This window comes from Protobothrops mucrosquamatus, unplaced genomic scaffold (genome assembly GCF_001527695.2).
Source record: "Protobothrops mucrosquamatus isolate PMUCROS unplaced genomic scaffold, P.Mucros_1.0 scaffold2116, whole genome shotgun sequence".
Taxonomy (NCBI): domain Eukaryota; kingdom Metazoa; phylum Chordata; class Lepidosauria; order Squamata; family Viperidae; genus Protobothrops; species Protobothrops mucrosquamatus.
This window is the reverse complement of record NW_015388217.1, coordinates 1,399-16,447: the sequence shown is the minus strand read 5'-3', so window position 1 is coordinate 16,447 and position 15,049 is coordinate 1,399. Positions and strand designations below refer to the sequence as shown.

Below are 15,049 nucleotides of genomic sequence, written 5' to 3'. Positions count from 1 at the left end.
CTGGTTAATTGTTCTAACTAGTCTTGTAGAATTTTGTAGAAATTGACCAAACCATTTTTTTAAAAAAATAATGTTTTTCCTTGCCAACATTCTGTTTATATTTTTATTATGTTATTTCAATATTCACGTTTTGTTTCCTGTATATTTAGTAAGCTTCAAATTTTAGTTTATATCAATGTTTGTTCTTGGCTGTCTTTTACAGAATCTGCCAATCCAAATTCTTGTTTGACAGTTTGTTTTACCTGAAGTAAACCTCAGCTTCTATTTCTATGGGGCAAATAGATTATATCATTTCGGGAATATAATGCATAATGAATAGTCCTTTGCTTTCTTGTTTTTTTCAGTTCAAACTGTCCAGTTCTCCATGTGTCCTAATTCCAGTGACAAACTATATCATAGATATGGGCCAAGTATTAATGGATTTGATGGTGTTTCTACCATACAATTTTGTCTTTAGCAATTTTCTCATTTCTTTGAGGTATTCTTTATTAATCATATTTTTAACTTGCCCATATTTGATGTTATCCAATCTTAAAATGCTCAGACACATGTAGGCTTTATCCCGATGGCAACTGAAGGTTTGGCTATTTGGCATTGCAATTTTATTTGATTTTTACCCCAGTTTATTATTACTGAAGTACATTTTCCTAAGCCAAATTCCATTGCTATATCTATGCTAGAATTTCTTACAGTGTTTGTCAGTGATTGGATTTCAATTTCTGATTGTCCATAAAGCTTCAGATCATCTATGTAAAGCAAATGTGAGATTTATCAGCATTTTTTGATGTTTGATAGCCAAGATTTGTTTTCTTCAAAATTACCAAAAGTGGGATCATGGCAATGACAAATAATAGGATCACATTGAATCATCATCATTATTATATTATTATTATTATTATTATTATTATTATTATTATTATTATTATTATTATTATTATTATTATTATTATTATTATTATTATTATTATTATTATTATTATTATTATTATTATTATTATTATTATTCCTGAGGTGAAATGAAATGCATCCCTAGGAATTGAAGTAGAATCCTATATGATACTGCATCTGTAATAATGATTTTAAAAAATTCTGGGTGGACTTGGGAATTCATTTCACAAAAATCTACATGAAACAGACACCAATCACAAAGTCTGAATAATATTTATCCTTCCTTCAAGTGACCCAGTTTTTAGATATGGTAACAGTACAAAGTATTTTGTACTTAAGATAAATTTTTAAAATTATGATAGTAATCCGTAATGATGAAACACCTTCAGATGTTTCAAGTCAGGAATTCTATTAAGAAATAACCATCAGGTACGGTTTGATTCTGACTGATTTTATAAATGAAAGGAAAACAGGAAAAAGAAATACTTCAGCACTGCCAAGCTCTCAAAGATTGCTTCTAAAAATTGGAGTGATGTGTTAAATATGGAAATACAGGTAGTCCTTGATTTACAGCAGTTCATTTAGTGACCATTTAAAGTTACAATGGCACTGAAAAAAGTAAATTATGCCTTTTTTCACACTTACAACCATTGCAGCATCCCCAAAATTCAGACATTTGACAACTGACTCATATTTATGACGGTTGCATTGTCCCAGGGTCATGCGATCAAGTTTTGCAACCGTTTGACAAGCAAAGTCAATGGGGGAACCAGACTGACTTTACAACTGTGTTATTAATTTAACAACTGATGCGATTAACTCAACAACTGTGGCAAGAAAAGTCATAAAATGGGGCAAAACTCACTTAGCAACCAAAATTTTGGACTCAATTGTAGTCATAAGTCGAGGACTACCTGTATTATTTCTTGGGGGAGGGAGTATGTTATTTTTGTAGAACATTTATAGTCTGTACTAATTGCGTTGAATATAAAGAACTAGCCTCAAATTTAACGAGCAGATTCATATATGAAATAAAAGTAAGTGCCTTCCACAATTTATTTTTTGGATTTCTTTTAATCCCATTTTTATTGTTTTATAAGTAAATTAGGTGGCGAATTTACCTAAACTTCATTCTCTATTTTCCCCACAATAACTCTGTGAGGTGAGTTGTTCTGACAGGGAGTGACTGGCCCAAGATCACCCCAGCTGGCTTTCATGCCTTAGGTGAGACTAGAACTCATGGTTTTCTGGTTTTTAGACCAAACTAAAATCAGTTGGCCAACAAAGCACAGCTTCAAAAAGCTGAATTCAATAATTGTCCATAACAATCTAGAAAAGAATGGGAATGTAAAGAAGCAGTTATTACAAATAATCATACTGTAAAATCTCTGAGGCGTGACTTATATGTTACAATTTTCCTAAACAAATATATGCAACCAGTGAGAAACTACATCACAATCTAATGTATTAAATCCAGAAATGAGATAAGAGAACATTACACCATACTCTGATTTTCCACTTTTTTAAATATGCAAATTATTTCTGAGGAGAAAATTAAGTTTGAAGCAGTTCTTACTACACAATGAAACGGGGGGAAAATTGACTTAAGTGGAAGGCTAAATGGCTAACTCTGAACATAGATATAGTGGAGCTTGAAAGTTTGTGAATCCGTCTGAACTTTCAATATTTCATCATAAATATGACCTAAACCAGGGATAGGCAACCTTGGCTTTTTTATGACTCGTGGACTTCAACTCCCAGAATTCCTGAGCCAGCCATGCTGGCTCAGGAATTCTGGGAGTTGAAGTCTACGAGTCATAAAAGAGCCAAGGTTGCCTACCCCTGACCTAAACTGATCTGTTCTCCACACAAGTCCTAAAATTAGAAAAAAGATAATTAAACGAGTCAAAAATATACTTGTTCATTTATTGATAAAGGAAAATAATCTAAAGCTACATGTTTGTGTATGGCAAAAGTAAAAGTCTGCTGGATAAGCCTCTAGTGAAGTAAGTTTTACTGTAGTAAAACTTAATTACCTTATGCTAGGAGATTTTGAGGACTATACCAAATAACTCTTTAGAAGGTGAAAGAGAAAACTTTGGATCTAGGATTATTGCACTGTCAGTGTCAGAGGAGAGAAAACTGCTCTTTGCAGATGCAGTCACATGCAAATAATTATCATAATGAGGACCATGATCATTTTATAAAAAATGGCAAGAAATTTAATTTGCTGCTTCTTGAGAAGAGACTTAATAAATTCAAAGACAGCAAAGTTACACACATCTCTATATTTAGTCCAATAAATTAATGCACTGTACATTTCTCCATAATTGGAATCAAAAGCCCTCAGAATAGCAAGAACCATTGGTGGGCTTTGCTTCATGTACAAAATGCGTGAAAAGGTATGGAAAACATGATAGACCTAAGGCTCTTTGTGCATATGTTTGCACGTACATGAACATTGAGTGTGTGTACTTGACTATGCATATATGTATTCAAATCTCAAATCATAGTTTGCTCTCTGTGGAAAACGCATATTGTTTTACAGTTTTTCTCTAAGCTGTATCATTTCCTTCAGATAATAAGCTTTTGTGTACGTGAGAGAGAGAGCGAGAATCAGAGTCAGAAAACTTTTCAGTATCCATTGTTTAAAAATATGTATAGAGATAATTTTAATATACTTCATAAAAATGCAGGTTAAAAATGAAGAGAAAAATAGTTGTAAGATACTGATAAGATTCACACCTAGAACATTTCTATCCATTGTAGGATAGGACTACTCTGATCTTTTGAGAATATAGAAATAAATTACTCTAAAAGTGGACAATACCCTATTTTATGCCCCTTATTTTAAAAATGGCTAAAAACTTCACATGAAATGTTAGCCTGCAAATCTAAATACAGTATGTATGTTACATTTGGATTGCCAACAAAGAGGTAAAGGGAGACTAGTATAGCTATTTCGAGCTATTTGTATGTATATATATACAGGGTTGAGCCTCACTGTGAAAACCCTTTTTGGAGTAAACATGTTAATTTAATCATGCTGTTGGTCTCAGCTGTAAACACCTGAACATAAGTCTCAGTGAACTAATTTATCTCCAGGTAAGCCTATCACTCCCCTCACACTTCCCCATATATCTCTTCAGTTCCTCTCCAGCACCTGGGCCTGGCAGATGGAGTTCAACTTGCTCACTGACCCAGAAGCTCAGAGCCCCCCTCTTTCCCTCTCAGAATCTGGGACACCTCAACATGCACACAGGCACAAGGGGCAAGCAAGTGGTAAGTAGGAGAACAGGTACTTTCCTTTCTTATTTTAAGGGGGATTTCCTTAAATAACAGAAACAACGTGTTTGTGGGGTTTTTTCAGTGTTTAGTATTGAAAAATTCTAAAAACGAAGGTTTAATAGACTATATAAATTCACGATGTAAAAAAGATGCTGAGACTCTAGAAAGAGAACAGAGAAGAGCAACAAAGATGATTAGGGGACTGGAGGTTAAAGCATATAAGGAACGGTTGCTGGAATTGGGTATGTCTAGTTTAATGAAGAGAAGGACGAGGGGGGACATGATAGCAGTGTTCCAATATCTCAGGGGCTGCCACAAAGAAGAGGGAGTCAAGCTATTCTCCAAAGTGCCTGGAGGCAGGACAAGAAGCAACGGATGGAAACTCATCAAGGAGAGAAGCAACCTAGAACTAAGGAGAAACTTCCTGACAGTTAGAACAATTAACCAGTGGAACAACCTGCCTCCAGAAGCGGTGAATGCTCCAACACTGGAAGTTTTTAAGAAAAGACTGGACAGCCATTTGTCTGAAATGGTATAGGGTTCCTGCCTGAGCAGGGGGTTGGACTCGATGACCTCCAAGGTCCCTTCCAACTTTTTTATTATTATTATTATTATTATTATTATTATTATTATTATTATTATTATTATTATTATTATTATTATTATTATTGAGTTATCGAAATTAATTGAACCTCAATATTTTTTTTAACTTTGTACTTGGTGCTGGAAATGGGACCAAGCTGAGGGTTTGCAGATTCCATGAGAGATGCCCTGTGTGTCAGTGTCTCTTGTCCCCACTTAAAATGGCCCATCTCTAATAGGCAGAATGGCGACTACCTGGAAGAGTCCCAGATTCAGTGTGTGAAATCTTCCCATTTGCCTTTATTCCAAGGGGAAAAATAGTAATCTAATCATCCACTGCAACTCATCAGTTGTCTCTCTTAATTGCTTTTTGAAATGCCAGGGGGATGAGTGCTGATCTCAACTTGTTACTTAGGAGAAGGGCAACAATAGAAAATGGTCTCCCTTTCAGCTTTCCTGTCCGACTTTTACTCCATGCTGATTGAGGAGGGATCACTGTGATCTTATGCATACTATGGTTTTTCAAACTGTCGGATCCATACTAACAACATAAATTCAAAAGTCACATGAAAAAGATAACGAGATACCTGCCATTTAAACTGGCCATTTTGGTAAGATGAACACTTTTAAATTTTGTCATCAACTAAAAAGTGCTTTGCTGAAGCCAGATGAAATCTTTTAAGTGTTTATAATATGATATGACAAAATACAAGTGGCACTTTGACACTGAAACATTGAGTGTGGGCCTCAGATGCCCTGGCAAAGGACCTGTTCCCCTGCTTTCAGTATATAAAATATCTGCAAAATAGCGCGGGGATTCACCGGCAGAAAGCATCTTCTCTCTTATAATTAAATACTGTACAATAACAAATCAACTAATTATTAATTGCCCTTTTATGACAATGATCACCTCAGCCTATGTAATCGCAGACTTAGCACTGATGGAAGGATGACATGCCTCTTGAAAAATAGGGTAGATTTTTTCAAACTTTATTTGTACAATTTAAGTAAGTAAGGCTACATAATCTTGTGTAGAGAAAGTGAATCAGTATCAGCATACAAGAGTACCTTCATAAACAATAAACTTTTAGGTTGCAATTCTATAGATATTTGTTAGCGGTTCCCAGTGAACCAGTGGAGATGGTCCCCTTTTTTTGCTCTATATGAGCTAGCCAAAATGAAATGAAATGTGTAAATTGTTTTATTGTCTCTACAGAAGACACAAACTTGTGGTATACCAGGCTTCTTTACAAGGAGATGTAGTGGCTAAGGTCTTGAACTAGGACTGGGGAGACCCAGGTTCAAGCTAATCCTGAGCCATGGAAGCTCACCCTGGGCTACCTATCAGGGTTGCTGTTGGGAAAATTAGATAAGAGAATCTTACATACATCATCTTGGAAGAAAACTAGGGCAAAACTAATACAGTACAGAGTCTTGTTGATGCAAGTGAACCCATTAGCGGCTTTTCTTACTTAAGCAGTTAATGACCCCTTAAAGTCTTTGTTACTTCATGGAACTCCCAAGTATCTATTAATATAACACATAAATGTATACAAAAGCTTAAATAATCTGGCAGCTTCTTTGGCCCAACTGTTCCTTTTTTCTCAATATTCTTTCCATCTGAGCTACCATAGATTGATAACTATTATCCTTGACCTTTTCTTCAGAAAACAATGTAGCTGTAAAAGGCTAGCTTACTTCCCAATGGAAGAAGACGAAACTTTTTCTCCAACATATTCCTGGAAATGTTGAATGATAAACCTCTGTTTATTTTCCCTCTGCAGTTTTTCCTCTACTTTGAAATCTTTCCAGGATTCACATCATCTTTTCTCCACCATGCAATTGTAATTACCTGCTGTAATTTAGGGTATAGCTGGCCAACAGGCATCTTAGTTCATCTCTATTCCAGGCAACCGATCTCTGCTTCAGACATGGACAGATATGATATAGTGACTCCCACTATTTTTTTTTTACCTAAGCATGCAAGATGAATAAATTTCAGTATTATATGGGGAATACAGTATTATGCATAAAAAAGGAAACTGTAATTCCTAAAAACTCTTCTCTCTAATCTACATAAAACCATGAAGGGAGGTCATCCATCAGTTTGACATTTGATATCATCAACGGATGGATACCCATTTGTACATCCCCACCTTGGGCAACCAAGTGATACTGTCAATGTTGTGCATCTGAGGGCTGTACAGGTCTGGATGTGGAAGAAAGACTTGGATTCAATCCTCCCAAGACTGAGTGACAGTGGATTTTTGGCCATCTCAGGTATGGGGACTTCCCAACTTTAGCCTTGATGGATTGTACTCCCCCATTCAAGACTGGCGTGCAATTTGGCAGTTGTCTTGGCTTCATAGCTCCTGCTTAAAGAGCAAACATCAGCTGTGGAGAGGAGAGCTTTGTCTAATGTTGACACATTAGACAAAGCTCTCCTTTCCACAGCTGATGTTGCACCTATTCCTGGATGGGGAGGACCTCAAGAGAGTTATGCCCTTAGTCACCTTACAATTGGATTATTCCAACATCCTCTAGCTGGGGCTGCTCTTGAAGACCACTTGGTAGCTACAGCTGGTCCCAAATTCTGGTTACCACTTACAAAGCCCTTCATGGAATAGGGCCTGATTATTTGAGGGACTGCCTATTTCCGATAGTTTCTGCCCATATGGAAAGTTCAGTCAGAGTTGGTGCACTTTAGAACCTTTAAACAATGCTATCTACCCAGGAAGTATATTTACTCATTCACAGCAAATTATATTCCCTGGAGGTCTAAGAAGCTCCCACCCAAGGATAGAATAGAATAATATCTTTAATTGTCACTTTGAATGTACACTAATCGGCATACATTAAAATGAAATTTCATTGTATACAGCTCTCAAAGGGTCACGACCTCCAATATACACTACATATATATAAATCAATCAGACCATCTGTCTGAAAAACTTTCTGTATATACTCCCTTGACTCGGCTGACAAAGGGGAGGAGAGCCTGTGGCCTGGTGGTTAATACAACTGCCTAGCATGTAGACCAGGCATGTCAAACTCGTGACGTCGCGCGACGTATCGGAGCTTTTTTGCCATTGCCGGCAATAGGGTGGGTGCGGCTCCGGGATGATGAAACCGGCCCACGGGCCGACAGTTTGACACCCCTGATGTAGACTGCCCAGGTTCGAATCCCATAAAGGGGTGTGGCTAACTGATGAGGACAAATGAGTCCGAAATAGCTATACTAGTCTCCCACTTAAAATCTTTAACTCTTGCCAGCAAAAAGAAATCTGAATTTGTAATGTATCGCAGTAGCGACTTGAGCCTGCTTAACGCCCCTAGTTGCGGGGCTGCAAGGCAAAAGAGATTATAAAAAGTAGAACTGCAGTATAGCAGTCAAAATGCCAAAGGTGCACTCAATCAGACCGTCTGTCTGAAAAACTTTATATGTGTGTCTGTGTGATATAAACAAACAAACAAACAAATACAGAATTATGCATCTACCCACATATATGACACAGAGAAACAAGAGAAACAGTCTAGTTCGGATTATGTATATGCATGGCGAGAAAAACGAATCTTGCGAGTTTACCAGACGGATGGCATAGGGAACAAAGCTATTACAGAATCAGGTAGTCCTGCTAGAAATACTTTGAAACCTCCTCCCGGAGGGGAGCAACAAAAATAGACCGTGAAGTGGTGTTTGGGGTCTCTAACAATGCTTTCAGCTCTAAGCACATAGCGCTTATAAACAGCATCCTGAGTACCAGGGAGCGAGCTTCCTATGATCTTCTCGGCTGTCCTTACCATTCTCTGTAGGGACTTTCTATCTGAGGCACGGCTGCCACCAAACCCGACAGTGGATGCATTTTGTTAAAATGCTTTCAGTCGTGCTTCTGTAAAAAGTGGCCAGGACAGAAGGAGAAAGATGTGCTCTCCTCATCCGACCCAGGAAATGCAAATGCTGGTTTGCACGCTTCACTAAGGATGACGCGTGGAGAGACCAATTCAGATTGTTAGTCATCTGCACCCCCAGATAATTAATACTGCTGACCACTTCTACAGCTGCATCCTTGATATTGAGTGGAGGATGATTATGCCGGCTCTTTCTAAAATCTACAATGATCTCCTAATGAAGTTCTGGAAAACTTTAAAAATGTGGCTATTGGCCCAGGTTGTGGGGTGGGACGGCTGTGACGCCCCACCAGAGCCTCTCACCCCTCATATATGCAATATGATTGTGTGAATGCTTCAGAAATTTCCTTTACTGTATTGTTTTTCTGTTTTTAAATTGTAAATCATGCAGAGTCATTCTGGAGTTAAGTGACCCCCCCAATCCAATCTAATATATAAATTAAGAAATCTCGTCATGGGACAGCTGTGATCTGTTATCAGGTTTCACACTTATTGGGCTTAGACATGAATCACAGTTCCCTGACCAGTTAGCCTTTAATCTAAGTATCAGAGGCTTGGCAGAAGACTCCCCACAGAATAATCCCAAAAGATTATACAGCTAATGTATAATCTTTATGGCAACAGAATGAAATCTTAACCCACTCAGGAATGCCTGCAGGGTAAGAGTGTGTGCATGTGTGTTTGTCAGGAAAGTCAAAATGATGGGTGTGACTGGATGATTGAAATCCTGTCCATTTTTTAATGTGCATTGCATATATCACATGCTGATATAAAGAGGCGATCCATTGCTCCAGTTGTGTCCCACCTGTGGATGTCATTGGTAATAATAAAACAATGCAGAACCTTTATATATCTATAACTCAACATTTAGAGCTTTTTTCTTTTTGCCTTTCTAAATTAAAAAATACTTGAGGTTGTGTTTGATGCTTTGGGAGGCTAGGATATGTTTACGTAATTATTCCTCTCTCTAGCCTAAAACACACTGGATTTTCCCTTACCAGTTTTACCTCTGTCCATGATGTCAGATTACCTTCTTGTATTATGGTTGGTGTGCATAGCCAGCCAGATGTTTAGAGTGGATTGGCTGTCAAATTCTGGTTGAAAAACCCAACAAAGCAAAACGCCAAAGACGTTGCGATCTCTAATATAAACTGTATTAGACATTAGCAAACCGGCAATATAGAAAGAAAGGTAGCTCTGAAACTATGGTGGGAAACAGATAATTAAAAGAGCAAAACTTTCCCTCCCCTCTCTGACAGTTCAGGTCACATTGTCCAATTAATTTTCCAGCAATTGTTATGAAAAGAAACTTCAGTTCGTCAAAACATCTTCTCAGCGGCTTCAGCGCTCATGCTGACAGGGAGCACCTATGGATCCCAAACTCTCCTTTCCCTCATCCCCCGTAACGGTTGGCAAGCTAGAAACGCTACGGTGGTCCTAAAGACAGTAAAGATCATAGCCTGACATTGGCATTTTTGTCCACCTATTAAGTCTTTCCTAACCACCTGGAATAGGCAGATGTTCTTATTTAATTATATTAAAGGTATTGTCGCAGGATGTAAGCTGTTCCAAAGAAAGCTATATTATCATTACTATTATAGTTAATCTTCAGTTCGATTCACAGTCTGGGACTTAACAGTTCAAGTCCTGACCTAGGAGTTGTTAAGGTAGCATCTGATTATATAGGCAGTTCTGAGTAGAGTGTGTGTGTTGTTTTTTTGCAAAGTCAGGATATTCAGGTCTAATAAGTTCAAAATTTCTAAGTGTCTAGGTAGCCCTTTGGCTATTGCTCCAAGGGCTCCTGTTACTATTGGTACAACCATTATTTCTTCCTCCACAGTTGCTCAACTTCCAATTCTCAAATCACAATATTTTGTTATTTTTTCTAGCTATTTCTCTTTAATTTGTGCGTCACCTGGTATCGCAATATCAATGAACCAAACTTTTTTCTTTTCCACAGTAGTGATGTCAGGCACGTTGTGGGCCAGATGTCTGTGTCTTTGGATCCGAAAACCCCACAGGATCTTGACTTGCTCATTTTCACGAACTTAAGTCAATTTGGTGTTCCCAGTAATTTTTGCCGTATCATCATCATCATTACTATTACCATTATTGTTGTTATTGAATTTGATTCATAGTCTAGGACTGGTACTTATTATTATTATTATTGATCATCACATAGATGTTCAGACTGGATTTGGCATTTTTGTCTACCTATCAAGTCCTTACCAAGGAGCTGGGATAGATAGATCTGGATGTTTGATGGTGTTACAGATATCATCACAGGATGGAAGCTGTTCAAGTAAAGCCACCTTTCGCAATTGACTGATGGTGAATTTGTCAATGCCAATGGTGTTCAAGTGGTGCTCCAGTTGTTTTGGGATTGCACCTAAGGTGCCTATTACTATTGGTAGCACCACCCTTGCTTGCCTTTGCCACAGTTGTTTTTTTATCATTATCATTATTATTTTCAATTCTGTTCACAGTCTGGACTTGGTAAAAATTTAACAGTTCAAATCCTAACCAAGGACCTAAGAGCTGTTAAGGTAGCATTTGAGTATATAGGCAGTTCCGAGTAGGGTGGTTTTTTGCAAAGTGGAGATATTCAGGTCTAATAAGTTATGATGATGATGATGATGATGATGAAGAAGAAGAAGAACAGGCTTGGATGCAGAGACATTTGGTTTTATGCTATTATTGAGATCAATTATATAATCAATTTGTTTCTTTGAATACAAGTTAATTATAAGAAGAGACCTGTCCAAAATAGCAGTGGTGCTAATTCACAACCTTGAGTTCCTAAATTTAAAGGTGGAATAATAACCAAATACTTTGCAATACCAGCAAAGAGGTTTTATATCTATCAAATAAAGAAGTGTTTGCCTCTGGATGAAGCAGTATTTATATATGTCTTTTTTTTTTCAGCTTGAAACTGGTTGTGTTTTTAAATTTTTATTTTGGGGCTGTGCTCACAGCCATCTTGTATCTGGAGATCTATAAGGCTGGCAGCTCTAAATGGCCCAAGTGAACAACAAAACAATATTTAGAGTGAAAAATGAAGCTCCTATTCTGCAGATGTTCCATTTTTTTAAAAAAATCTCACTAGTTTTCAAATTCTGGGTTGGAACGCGTGGCATATTGTCAACTCTCCCAGGTAAGCCAAGTAGGAAACACAACTAAAAGAGCTAATTCTGCTTTATTGTAAGGCTACAATAACAGAGTCTTGAAAGTCTGAAGATGCAAACTTGCCACTGCCACTTTTAATCCTCTGATCTATTAGGGCAGATCCTTCCTTGGCTGCTTTCTCTGACTCTTAAAGCCACTGGGGCTCTTGGCTCTTACCTGATTTCTTCCTGCTCAGCATCTTTTCCCCTTATCCATCCAATATTCCATTACACACATGATTCTCCTCCCTGTGTTTATTTAAAGCAAAATAATAATAATAAAATACCCACTTCCTCTCGTGTGAGACATTCAGAAAAATCAGGAATCGGAAAAGATTCAATATATTCATGAACGTCTAATTTACTTCTTCAGATAGATATATTTTTCCCGATTGCATGATTGTTAAAGAAAAAAATATTTTTCCAAATCGTGAAACGCCAGTGGATCTAGGCTGCCTAGTCCCTACGCAATCCACAATGTTTAATCACTAACGTTCCTCAAATTGGGTTTGGCTTCTGTCAAAAGCATATAGGATCACTAAGAAATAGAAGAATTTAGAACTGAAAAATGAAAGAGAGAGTCCCTTTTCTGCACTGGCCACCATGTGCCTTATCTTTATCTTTGTGATAAGCGGCATACCTGCAGTATTTTCTTCATTAATACCACTTTACAATGCCTTGGTAAGGCCACACTTGGAATACTGCATCCAGTTTTGGTCACCACGATGTAAAAAAGATGCTGAGACTCTAGAAAGAGTACAGAGAAGAGCAACAAAGATGATTAGGGGACTGGAGGCTAAAGCATATGAGGAACGGTTGCTGGAATTGAGTATGTCTAGTTTAACGAAGATAAGGACGAGGGGGGACATGATAGCAGTATTCCAATCTCTCAGGGGCTGCCACAAAGAAGAGGGAGTCAAGCTATTCTCCAAGGAGCCTGAAGGCAGGACAAGAAGCAATGGATGGAAACTAATCAAGGAGAGAAGCAACCTAGAACTAAGGGGAAACTTCCTGACAGTTAGAACAATTAACCAGTGGAACAACCTGCCTCCAGAAGCGGTGAATGCTCCAAGACTGGAAGTTTTTAAGAAAAGACTGGACAGCCATTTGTCTGAAATGGTATAGGGTTTCCTGCCTGGGGTTGGACTAGATAACCTCCAAGGTCCCTTCCAACTTTATTATTATTATTATTATTATTATTATTATTATTATATTTTTTATTATTATTATTAAATGATTTGTGTATGTGTTGAGCAATTGAACACAAAGAGGTCATCCTTTAGTAATATCACTTTCATTATTGGTAGGAATGTTTATGCAAGAAAAATTACTGTCTTGAGCTACTGTGAAGACCTGTGATGGATTCCTTGGTTTTGCTTCCATAAACACAGAAAAGTCACAGCAGAATCAGCCTGACGATACCACGCCTGAGGATGGCTCCCTGAGAAAGAAGCAACGTAGGCAGAGAACTCATTTTACCAGCCAGCAACTCCAGGAGCTGGAAGCCACTTTTCAAAGGAATCGGTATCCAGACATGAGTACCCGAGAGGAGATTGCTGTCTGGACCAACTTGACGGAAGCCAGAGTTCGGGTACAATTATTTCCTTTTTAATTTCCTTGAAAATGACCAGAATGTGAAGGAGAAGGCTGAATAAAAGCCAGAGAGCAGAATAAGCCTGTACATGGGACTATATCTGTGTGCCTTCTTCCCTTTTTGACAAAGTAGGGCAATCAAAGTTTATCTAAAGAATATATTCCTAAGATTTTAATGAAGCATCACATGGTACACTTTTAAAAAAAACAGGGATATTGTCACAACTACTCTTATAGTTAGAAAATGTAGCTAGGGAAATTCCCCAAAATACAACTAAAAGAATTTTCTATAAAGTGTGCCTTTTTTAAAAAAAAAATAATTTTTGAAGTTTAAAAAGTCAAAGATAATTAACATAAACTAAGAAAAATAAAAAATAAATGCAGAGAGGGAAAAAAGGAGGAAAAAAATAAAAAAGATATATAAGGAAATGACTTCTCCCTTCTAGACGAATGCAAACAAATTCAGTAACTTATCACCTTCCCTAAGATTTCAATCAATTAATCTCTTCATCCCTTATCTCATCTTTTCTCTCTCTCCCTTTTTTGTGAGGTAGCAACAATTACTTTAGAGCCGTGGTTCCCAAACTCTTCAGTTCCTTGACCCCTTCATGAAGTTACAGATTGTTTATCAACTCCCAAACATTATATTGCAATAATTTAAGAATGCTATTTTAACTAATAGTATTATGAATAATGAGCGCCAAAGAATTGAGGCCTTTGAACTATGGTGCTGGAGAAGACTCCTGCGAGTCCCTTGGACTGCAAGGCGTTCAAACCTGTCAGTCCTAGAGGAGATCATCCCCGACTGCTCTTTAGAAGGCCAGATCCTGAAGTTGATCCTAATGAGAAGGAAGGACTCACTGGAGAAGAGCCTGATGCTGGGAAAGATGGAGGGCAATAGAAGAAGGAGACGACAGAGAAGGAGGTGGCTGGATGGAGTCATTGAAGCAGTAGGCATGAGCTTAAATGGACTCCAGAAGATGGTAGAGGACAGGAAGGCCTGAAGGAACGTTGTCCATGGGGTCGCGATGGGTCGGACACAACTTCGCAACTAACAACAACAACCTATTTCATAAAAGGTTGCCAGATGGTTCATTCATAAGCACAGACAGTCCTCAACTTACAACCATTCATTTAGCAACCATTCAAAGTTATAATGGCACCAACGTTGTCCATGGGGTTGCGATGGGTCAGACATGACTTCGCAACTAACAGCAACATTATGAATAATAATAAGCAGATCAACATCAATTTATAATATGAAATAAAGTATTCATAGAAATGGAACTGGAAGAACTGCAAATGTCTACCCAAAGCAAAGAAATCAAAGCCTTCCCAGAAGTAACTAAGACTATAGAGGCAAACCAGGGGGAGTTGGTAATAAAGGAAGCCAGTATAGCTGTAGAATTGTTTTCATTGGAAACCAGGCACCCTCTCCTCCGCCTCTGAAATAAAAAAGCCATCTAACTAAAGAAGTAGAAGAATTAAAAAAAAAAAAAGAATTGCTGAGCACCTAGAACAGCACAAAAATAACAGAATAAGGTTGCCTGCATTTAAACTTGTTCCAAAGAAACATTTAGCACAAGCATTAAAAGACAGAACGGGACAACTTGCTGTGGCCAACT

At 37.8% G+C, this 15,049-nt stretch overlaps 1 protein-coding gene across 1 annotated transcript; it reads left to right on the top strand.

The window, feature by feature from the left end:
• Positions 1 to 4,064: 4,064 nt before the first annotated feature.
• On the top strand, positions 4,065 to 13,422 carry LOC107294831 (pituitary homeobox 3; the record flags this gene model as incomplete). Its single annotated transcript, XM_015824096.1, has 3 exons — positions 4,065 to 4,174; positions 10,811 to 10,815; positions 13,223 to 13,422. Coding segments are annotated over exons 1-3 (315 nt in total), but the record flags the coding sequence as incomplete, so codon positions are not given.
• Positions 13,423 to 15,049: the final 1,627 nt, after the last annotated feature.